This window comes from Branchiostoma floridae, chromosome 2 (assembly GCF_000003815.2).
Source record: "Branchiostoma floridae strain S238N-H82 chromosome 2, Bfl_VNyyK, whole genome shotgun sequence".
NCBI classification, from domain to species: Eukaryota; Metazoa; Chordata; class Leptocardii; order Amphioxiformes; family Branchiostomatidae; genus Branchiostoma; species Branchiostoma floridae.
The window spans coordinates 19,550,348-19,561,269 of NC_049980.1; the positions used below are offsets into that span (position 1 = coordinate 19,550,348).

At 39.1% G+C, this 10,922-nt stretch overlaps 1 protein-coding gene across 3 annotated transcripts in view; it reads left to right on the plus strand.

Moving 5' to 3' along the window:
* LOC118406526 (homer protein homolog 2-like) overlaps positions 1-9,903 on the plus strand; it is an 18,036-nt gene extending 8,133 nt beyond the window's left edge. For 2 of the 3 annotated variants that reach the window (XM_035806598.1, XM_035806591.1), the window contains exons 4-10: positions 399-695; positions 1,323-1,470; positions 1,841-2,006; positions 2,316-2,472; positions 4,257-4,373; positions 5,018-5,098; positions 6,339-9,903. In XM_035806598.1, coding sequence (XP_035662491.1) covers positions 399-695; positions 1,323-1,470; positions 1,841-2,006; positions 2,316-2,472; positions 4,257-4,373; positions 5,018-5,098; positions 6,339-6,554 — 1,182 coding nt within the window. In that variant the 3' untranslated portion in view covers positions 6,555-9,903. The remainder of the gene's footprint in view (positions 1-398; positions 696-1,322; positions 1,471-1,840; positions 2,007-2,315; positions 2,473-4,256; positions 4,374-5,017; positions 5,099-6,338) is intronic. The other variant, XM_035806607.1, reaches the window with a different exon arrangement.
* The last annotated feature ends 1,019 nt before the right edge of the window (positions 9,904-10,922 follow it).

The window sequence follows — 10,922 nt, forward strand, 5'->3', positions numbered from 1 at the left end:
AGCGAGTGAGTAAATTAGGTCTCACTTGTTTGTTTCTGTTACATGTTTCAAACCTCACTTCAGGGTTTCTCCACAGTTCCTAACAAAGGAGGGTGGTTTCAGCTGTGTTTCCCTCACAGTACAAGATGGAGGTCTCACTTCAATCTTAACAGTTTAAAGCAGGGAGAAAGTTGCACTTCTTTGTCTCTTGAGCTCCTTGCCAAAATTAGGTCTAGCTACCCACTTCTATCAAGTTTGCAGTCATGAAAGGTCTACATTTTTCTACAGTTCCAAGCCATGGCGTCCTCTCTATGTCTTTTCACACTTCCACCTGGGAGAGATGTCTTGCCTCTGCTTCTTCTGTAGCTCCAAATGTCATCTAAGGAAAAGTGTCACCCTGTATGTGTGTTTCTTATCAGTTTCTAGCCAAGTTCCAGGAAGCCAAAGAGTCAGCCAAGCAAGAGGTTGATCGCATCCGTGCCAGGAATAGCCCAGGCACGCCTAGATCATCCCGACAGAGCCTGCAGCAGAAGGGAGAGAAGGCTAACGGTATCTCACCACCAGTGCAGCATGGTAGCACTGTGCCCAAGGCTCCAGGGACACCTCAAGAGACACGCAAGGCAAAGGAAAAGCAGCAGAGTGACATCACATCTGTTCAGTCAGACGAAATCACTACAGAGCCTTCCAAACCTAAGGAATCCAATCAGGAAGAAGAGGTTGATAACTAGTACATTGACTAAGACCAGTACTACATTGTAGATATTCCTGAACTACTCACAACAGCAACTCTCGTGCTGAGTTAATATAATGGTTAAACTGTTCTTCAATAATATGAACCTTTGTAGTTGGAGTCTTTTCCTGTTACCAATAAGGTTACCCTGTACTTTCATTTGTATGGTCACAAATTAAGACTAAATTTCTGAATAGATATTCAATACACACATACAGTACATTTGTACATGTGAATGAAGAAACTTTGTACAATCAGATGAATATACAGGGTGGCCTTATAACTAGACTAACATATCTGACTTTCCCATCTTCTGAGCTTTAGGTCTCATGTTGCAGTTCACTGCAGACACTGTGGTGATGGTGGTCTCTTTTTGCTCTGACTCAAACATACTCCTAATAGATTATTCAAAGTAGCTATGGCAGTTGCACTAACATTATTGATGAAATCACAGAAGTGTGGGCATATTTTCTAGTTACTATGATTACCATGCAATGTGCTGACACTGTTACAATGTTTTGTTGCAGATAGTTAGTTCTTCCTTACATAGAAAGTGTCAGAGTTGATTAAAGAAACTCTATATCACATTAACATGTGGGACTGTTCTCTCCAGTTCATTGAGAAGTTCCAGGATGCTAAGCAGTCTGCACGACAGGAGGTGGAGAGAATCCGCGCCCAGTCGGGAGGCAGTACACCACAGACACCTCACACACCACAGAAAATACCAACTGTCAACGGTACAGCTACCTCACAGGGCTCAGGTAAGGGATACTGCAGCTGGACTGAGTTTTGTTGTGTGTAGAGGTGTTAAATTCATAAAGTCTGGGGGCAATTTAGCTAATTTTGCTTATAGCAGCCCGTGCAACATCCGCCGCCTTCGGCAGGGAGGGGCCAGTTACAACCCGGACAGCAGTGTTTGTTTCACACAGACTAGGGGGCACTGCACAACAGACAAAAAATTGGTATTGTTAGCAATAATGAGAGTTTACTTTGAAAATTGAGATCATAAAACCACTGCATTTATTAATTTACTGTGCTATAATGGATGTCATGATTACTGTTGCACTGTCAACAGATATGTTGTAATTTTAGTGAAAGGAGTCTTAAGGTTAGTCAATTTTTCCTGGACAGGTACATTTCCCCGTGACCATCGGAGTTCCCAGTCCCTCAACCTGCCTCCAGAGAACCCAGAGTCCTTCCAGGATAGATCAGATGCGAAGAGCGACAATGGGCCGCTGACTGCCGACTCCCAGCTGAAGTATGAGAATGATAGACTCAAGATAGCCCTGGCACAGAGGTACATGTAACACAGCACTGTCGTAGTGTTGTTTTTTGTCTTGTTAAACCGTTTAAGTTTATACATTTGTACCAATCACATGTGCAGTCTGCTGTGCGGTTCGGTGGCATGCACTCAAACACACACATTCACACAGTGTACATACAAGTACATACCGTCACTCACTTTAAAAAGCCCTTGCCCAGGCTCTAGGCCATGTACGTACTCCATACACACACATTTCAACCTCCTTGCCCCTACATAACATGATCCCTTCTGTTTCTACCCTATTTTTCAGCAATAACACATTTCCATTGTGATTTGCTGTAGCTCTGCCAATGCAAAGAAATGGGAGGTAGAACTGCAGACCCTGAAGAACAACAATACCCGCCTGACCACGGCCCTGCAGGAAAGCACCGCTAATGTCGAGGAGTGGAAGAAACAGCTGGCTGCGTACAAGGAAGAGAATGAGAGTATGAAGAAAAAGGTATGGTCACTCTATGTGTCTGCATTCTGAATAACTTTCATACTGAAAGAAGTGGCAAGATTGGTTCGTTTAGTACCATTTTGTGCCATATTCCTGAGCTAGCCTGAACTACTTGGATATAGCATAAATCAGCAGGAATGATGTCAGGAAAAAGCCTTCGTATTATAAAGTAAAACTTTTGAATATAAAATGTTATGTAATGTGCAACATTGCTAGTTATAGCTAGACAGAAATATTAGCACCATACTGGGAATCACAGAGAAGCACACTCAAAGACAAACATATAGACACACATAGGCAAAGAGACAAGCCAAAGACAATACCTCACCCTCACGACTGGGCAGAGTAATGAGATTGTTTGTATAGCTGGAGAGATTGAGTGCATGTCTGAAAATCACTGTTGCCTTTCATGCATGCATTGTTGTAACTAATATTAGTCTCTCACTCTTGAAGCAAAATGCCATATGAAATTTGTCTGACGCCCACCCAGGGCAAACATTGTGCCACAAGGACTTGTACTTGAAGAACAAACATAAAAAAACATCGCTCAGTTACTAGCCTGTCAGATCTGTTACTCCCCATCTTGTGAAGTTTGGATGACATGTGCTTGACAGCTATTAGTACTTCTGTCTTGTGGGTCCACACTACTGTGAATTGTGAAACATTAGTGGTACATGTAGTTTTAGTTTTAGCACTTCACAGCATATTCATCCCGAGTATGTGTTTTGATAAATTACTACAGAATTTTACAACTGGAAATATCACGAACAAAACCACTGCAAAAGTAAACAGATTTGCAGTATGAAGGTTGAGGTACCAAATGTCTACTATGATGTAGTCATCATATAGTTTGGCATCAGACAACCTAAGCCTCTTATGGCCCATTCTGTATTGACATACGTCAGTTTTTTATAGTTACAAGGAAGCTAGCAATACCATGCTAGTCCAGGGTACAGTTCCTGTAACAATACATGATATTAAAGCACTCATGCTGAGTGAAAAATGCCCCTTCTTGAATGGACATAGATTTTTATCCATATGAAGTGCAATGTACTTACATTTTCATGGGGTCTAGTGATTTTTCCCTTCAGTGCTGTAGGAAAATCTCTATTCCTTGAATATTCAGTGACTTATCCATGTGCCCTCATTAATATGGACCATTTCCTGGGTTGTAGACCATTTTCTTTCCTGAAACTGTCAACAGAATATCTGCACATTCTACCACATTCTCTGTGTGAGGTGTTTTTGCCTAGATGTAAGTGTTCAAGGAAGTTTGAAGGCCTGCAAGTATCATAGATGACTGCTATCACATTTCAGTAATATTATTTGTTTGTCTTCCTTATATTTGCTGACGGTTGAAAATTGTACTTAGGTGTACATGTGCTAATAGGTCTGTATGTGTATGTTTGTGTCCTGGTTAATGAATATTTATTACTAATGTTTTTATTTCATCTGGCTGATTTTATCAAAAGGGATAAAGCCAAACAATGAAGGAAAGCCTACTAGAGAAAGATTCAAAATGATGGAAATAAGTGTAGAACAAGGCTGTTAAGATGTTACTTTGACTGCCTGTTGCATTTTTTCTTGCCGTAAGATGTATTTTGTTTGACTAAACACACCTGTGTGTTTTTTTGTAAATGATCTGCTACAACAGCACATGTTCCACATAAGTGTATGTAGGGCTTATATAATACTGTTTGGGTTATATTTTGACAAACTGCACCTTTGTATTGTATTTCAGTCTTGAGTATTTTTGCCGTGTTTGAACTGTTTTTCTTTAACAGGTTCTAAAGATGGAGGGAGCAGGTGTTCAGGATCAGATGGATGCAGTTCTGATAGAAAAGACTCAACTTGCTGAGGAGGTGGAGAGACTCAAGACTGCTGGTCAGGAGAAAGACAGGGTATTAAAGATGCTGTCAAATTTCTTCATAATGATAATTTGCCGTAGGAATTTCACAGAAGTTACAACAGGACAGATGTTGACATGGATTTGCAATAACCCTTTCCATCACACAACTACCACTGTCACAAGAATGTGTTGACATACTGATAGTCCTATTGTACCATTAATGTGACAATGCCTGTAAAGAACAAAGACTGTGTTTGAAAGATTGATATTATAAGCCTCTACGTGTAGGTCAATGGCTTCCTAGATGACTTTGTAGTTTACATGTTAGCTATGGATACAGGGAGGGATGGGATAAGACCAACTCAGCTTAGTGGGAAGAAAATTGAATATTTTTACAAAAAATAATATATATTTTACTCGATTATATAGATTTTTGTCTGAAAATCTGGAAAAGCATTTTAGAATTAGTATACAACTTTACTAAAATAAAAAAAGGTTATTGTTTTATGGAAACAATCTTCTATTAAATTTTTTCCAGGTACTGCAGTACATTTGGTTTTGCAGAATTACCCTGCACAATGTCATGTTGTGTGGGTATATTCTGTATACATAAGTGGGGAAACCTGACAAAGTGTTTTAGTTAAGGCTGTTTCAGAATGAATCTCTTAGAGTTTCCTTATGTGTTTTCCTTCTTAGGAATTGGAAAGATTGCAAGAAGAAGTTGAAGCCCTGAAAATGAGAGATGCCAAGAACCAAGGAATCCAGCAAAGACTTCTGGTATGTTAGCTCTGTTTTGTTTCCATGCCGTGTAGTGTTCTTTGAAGTACAAATGTACAATGATTTCACAGTTTGGTGTTCTGATATTCAAGTATCAGATACCAAAACCGGAAGTTCCACTGCTGTATCATAACAAGCCACTAGGGGGTCCTGATCATTTCCAGATCTCCAGACCTACTCACCTACAAAATATCAATACAATCCTTCCAGGCATTCTCAAGTTATGTTGTTTATCCACCAAAACACAACCTTCTTGGCGAAGGTAAGAATACAGCAAAACACACAAAACGTAAGAAAAAGTAGTCACAAGCACAATCTGTGTACATTATTGATGTACATTTTGTTCTGCAAACAGCCCAATAGGGCCCTGTTTGAGAATGTTGCCCTAGCATAAACAAGAGTCCGACTACATGTTTTTGGCAAGGAAGGGATGATAAGCTTATTTTACTTGATGGGAAAGAAATTTTTGTAGACAGTCTTTCAGTCTGTCTGGTTGATATGCTTTGTTGTAATATTATCTAAAATTGTCAATGTTTTTCACTGATCTGTCTGAAACTATTAAAAAATTCATGCCATTTTTAAGACAGACATGATTATTAAGTTCAGAATTGTTAACTAGAGAACTGCCATCAGTGTTGCCCTCGTATCCAACAACTGTAATTCTAACGGTACAGAGGCTAAGATGTTGCTCTTTGACGCCCCCATGCAGCCTGGGATTGTGGTGCAAGAGTCCCCTGTCGTTGGTGACGTAAGTTGTTCTCCTCCATGAACAACAAGTCATTTCAACATGAACTCACCATACCACCCCTGTTTTTCTCCCTCAATGAATGTTAAGTTATTACAGCACAATACTCAACCACCCCCCTGCATTCCAGCAGTATTGGTATCTCCCAAGGGCATAGACTTCTTTATGGATTCAGTTGCATGCTGGGTAAGGGTGGCAGAGGGGCAAACAGCATCATCATGGTGACAACATAGACCCATGCATGCACCACATACTAGTATGCACTGTCATGGTGTAGTTTAGTTTGCCCCTTGCATTATCCATAATGCCCACATCTCCCAGCAGGCAATAGGATTCATAAAAAGTTACTCTCTTTCTTCCTCAGTTTTTTCAAAGTGACCAGGCTCAGGCTTACTTTATTATCTACCCTCTCACAAACTTAATCTGGTCTAGATGAATGGTGTATATTGAGTTTTCATGTACAGTACCCGCTCACAATTGTTGTTCTCCCGTCAGACTTGTGAGCAGGACAAGCGTGACCTACAGCAGAGAGTGTCCACTCTGGAGGGCCAGCTGGACACGGTCCTGTGCGACCACAGGCGAGACGCGCAGCGCGTACGCGACCTGGAGCAGCAGATCGGAGACAAGCTCCACGAGCTGACCGTCCTCCACCAGCAGCTGGTCACCGTCACCGCCAGCAACAACAGCGAGGAGACGGAGTTTGATGCCTGAGGGATTCCTCTGTTGCCTAGCAACAGACAACATTGAGAAACATGGGATAACAGCTTACTTGTAAACATTCATTCAATATATTGGCAAATCAGTTGTTGTATCCCACAGCTTGCACCATTAGTTCTTGCCATTTGTGAAGGAAAGAGGACAAAGTTGGAGCATATAACTGCACAATAGGGCTATTGCAGATATACAAGAAGATAACTAAATGTGTTTGAGTGTAGAGGTAGGGTGTGGATAAAGAATATTGCATTAATCAGACTTAAGCATGGAAATCTCATTAACCAATTTCTGGACTAAAATTTGTGCAAATTCAGGCAGGAAAACATGCACCATAGAAAAAGTGAACATCATTACATGGTGCCCCTATAGTCACCAAGACAGTCATTTGTTGACACCACCTATTCCTCCCATTATACTTGGATGACATGGATGTCATGGATGACAGATGAGAAAATATATACTTAAAGCAAAGATGTAAGTTTTTTCCAGTATTTCAGCTATAAGTATGCCATATAAAAGGTTCTGAAACAGTTGTGAAAAGTTGAAGACATCAAACTTTTGAAAAACTATTTGTACAAATCACATGATATACCTAGTGCAAAATTACATGGATATAGTCTGGAAATTAATTCTTCTACTAGTTGAAAAGAATATATAGTACGTGTAGTAAGTGTTAGATTACTAACAAATCACAAGTGAACACCCACCTAAGCTGTATACTATAGGTGTTGCTACAACAGCTGAAATAACCATATTTTTAAAACTTTTGTTTGGTAACATCTTGCTTTTATGTTTTAACAAGTTGCAGAGTGAAATTGTTCTCTATGTGCAGTGTTATTAATGTCAGTTATGTGAATAGTATAACACTTTATGATGTTTAAATGACTTTATATATTTATATACAATCTTAAGTGGAAGTGGTAAGTGTACGAGATCTGTGGAAGCTTTTAAAAAGTGTTTTCCATTTTTTGTTGTTGTTTTGTTGTTTTCATGAGGGATCTCATGTGACTAACAAATTACTCATATTGATCTGTATCAAAGCCTGTGCACAATATAAGTGATCCTGATATTGCCAGATATGTTATGGGCCTTGAGAATGTATTTTTGGATGGTACCCATCAGCACTATCATGTAATTTGAGTTGAAAATGATAGACTAGACTTCAGGCATAAGATTCAACAGACTGTATTTGTATCTTATACCCATTTTTACACTCCTCCTACCTATTCTGGCTTGACCCAATGAGGATATACTAGTACAGTTTGTAGACTGAACCCATAGCAATGGCCAACTCTGTCAACATGTAGAAATGCAAGATAAAAGTTCAAACATAGAGATGCCAACATTTGAAGGACATGCAGCTGCTCTCTTTCATTAATTCTACCACTAATTGCCATTCTCTTATTGGTTGACCTGGTAATTATAATGGAAGTCAGATTGGTGCATCATTTGTCCTATAAGTAATTCAGTGGACAGCAAAAATTGCCACGGTTGAGGTATTCAAACATGTCCAAACATGCTAGATATATGTTACAGGCAGTGAATGCAGTGAATTTACATTGTTGGAATACATTTAAATGTTTCCAAACATGATGCATGTGACCCAATGATGCTGCTGATGTAATTGGAAGTTGATCTATTGATATTGAGCTGCCAACAAAATTGATGCATTTGCAAATCTGAGTCTTAACATTACTGTCATTAGAATATTCCCCCTTGTAGTAAGACATGCATACTATTATTGCTTTCTGGATGGAATCCCCTACTTCTGATTCCCTTATAGTACTACATATAAAAATACTCTGCATCAAAAAGCATCAACATCATGGTTGTGAAATTCCCCATGTGCAGAGACGCCAGTAGTCTAATTGTGCCTTGTGGGAACTGTGAAGGAACTACTACATAATAAACTTCCCTAGTAGTATATCAAATAATATATGTACATGTAATAAGTCATTAAGTAAGCAGTTCCAAGTGCACATGTGCATGCATGAGCCATTGTGGTATATGGTCAAAGTATAAGGTTTGTAAACAGTTCCTTGTCTAGACGTGTTTTCCACCTCAAGCTAACATTTGAGCGGTCTTAACTTCTGACCTCACCCACAATCTCATGTGAGATGGCTTATAAAATGATGCTATCAGTAAAACTGCAGCTTTCAGGACTTCCATCAAAAGATGCCAAACTCAGTTATTGCCAAAAGAAGAGGCTGTTGGGCTTCCTGAATATTGTTTAAGAATTGCATTCTTCTAATTTTAAGTGCCAGTGACAAGCAGTCAAACCTTTTTGATGGGATGGTGTTATTATTATGTTGTCAAGTGGGAAGTTTATGTTTCTAATCAAAATATGCTTTAGAACAGCGAAGCTGAAGTTGGCAGATATTCCAATTCTGTTAATATTAGCAGATATTCTGTTAATTATTCTGATAATTTATAGTGTCAAATGGAATTTTTGGCCATATTGTCTTTTGCAGTGCATGCTGCTTAACAAGGTGGAAACTTTATTTTATCCAGGGAGATATTTTGTTTTTAAATTAACATTGATAAGAGTTTGTTTTAATGATGTTAACATTGAAGTTTATGGTTCTTGTATTCATTAAGTTTTGTCTAATTTTGTGTTTGCCCACTGATGGTCATCATAAAATATTAGCTGAAAATTAATATACTGAGAAATAATGCGATACTGTAACAACATATAACATAGTGGGAATGTCATCATGTATGTTACTGACAAAAGGAACATTGAACGGTTTGGGATGTTTAAAGTTTATGCAGTGAATATAACAAGATATGGTAACAAATTGCTTAAAAGACTGCAGCTTTTCTTACCTTTATACATCCTCTGATACATTTTTGTGTGATTATTTTCAAATGTCGAAAGCTAGAACCGTTGTTTTCGTATGGGATTTGGAGTTAACAAGTGAGAACACCTCTAAGAACGTCGCTTGTTCTGTAGAAAACTACTATTTTATTATACAAAAGATGTTGAGCAAGATCTGTGTTACCTACCCACCATTGTTATATTGTGTTGATTACTGTTTTCAGCAGGCCTAGATCTGAAATGGTTCCATGTGCGTGGAACCCAACAGCTGTAAAATACTTGTATAGCACATCAGGAAGTATGTGTGAAGAAAAAGCCATATTGGGACATGATGCACAGCTTCTTTTATGGAAAATATAGATTTACACTCACTTTCCATATGGTAGTAAAAAGGGCTGATATATCATATCTGAAACAAGGAAAGGAAAAGCCACCTCAACTTCTACATGCAGTCAGAAACAGGGTAAAAGATCATATGCTATCATGTTACTAAACTTTAGTCCAAACAAATATATAAATGTATAACTGCGTGTTTGTCTTTGTGAGTGTTGTCAGTCATTTACACAGAAATGTACAGGTGTAGACAATAAGAATTAAGAGTGCAATGTCAATTTTTGCAAATCGGACGTACACTGTTATGCCAGCTGCTAAGGTGTCGCCAAGTCAAGTGTATGTACAGCTTCAATCGGCAACGTAGCAGTGGTTGATAACTGAAGTCGAGCTTTTGAAAATGTACTGAAGTCCTGGTATCCTTTCACCAAATTAAACTTGTATAGCTGACAATTTTATATATCCAGCAATGGGACGAAATACCCTGGTAAAATTATAGTATGTAGAAGACTGGAACAGCCCGTAACAATTCGAGTAGGCTTTCAGTACCAAGGACAGCACCTCTGCAAAAAAAGGTGGTTTATGCGGTTTATTTACCTTGTTTTATTTGGTTTGGTTTGTGCATCATTTCTACCCAGGCAGATATTTTACCTTGAAGGATCGACTTTCAGTACCAAGGACATCACCTATAACGTTATAGTTTTGTAATTTATGGGGGTCCGGGACAAACCTTTAGGAACGCGGCTTTCCGGACGACAGCAATGTTACGCCGATGAGGCAGACTTACTTTAGCAATGACTATGACGGTACTGAAGCATGGCACAGTGACGGGTGACGGTACTCCACTCGGGTAACTTCTTGCTTGGAGCGCTGGTAAGTATTGTGTGTATATCAGTGAGAGCTTTGTTGTTGACACGATAAAATAAAGAAAGCTGATAAATTAACATGCTTGACGCTGCCAGATTGGAGTACCATCGTCCATCACTGGACGGCGCTTCAGTACCGTTATTGTCATAGTCTGTCTGACCACAAGTAAAAGTGACAGCCTGTAAAGATAGCATATAACATTTGCAGGAGACAAACTCGACAAGCCCTCTAATCCCTAAGGGGACATTCTCCAAGCAAAGGTTTCCGTTGGGAGGAATATCAGTGGTCGGGCATTCTTTAATACGTTTAAGTACTATTCCCTCCGACTGAAACCTCGTTGGAGAATATCT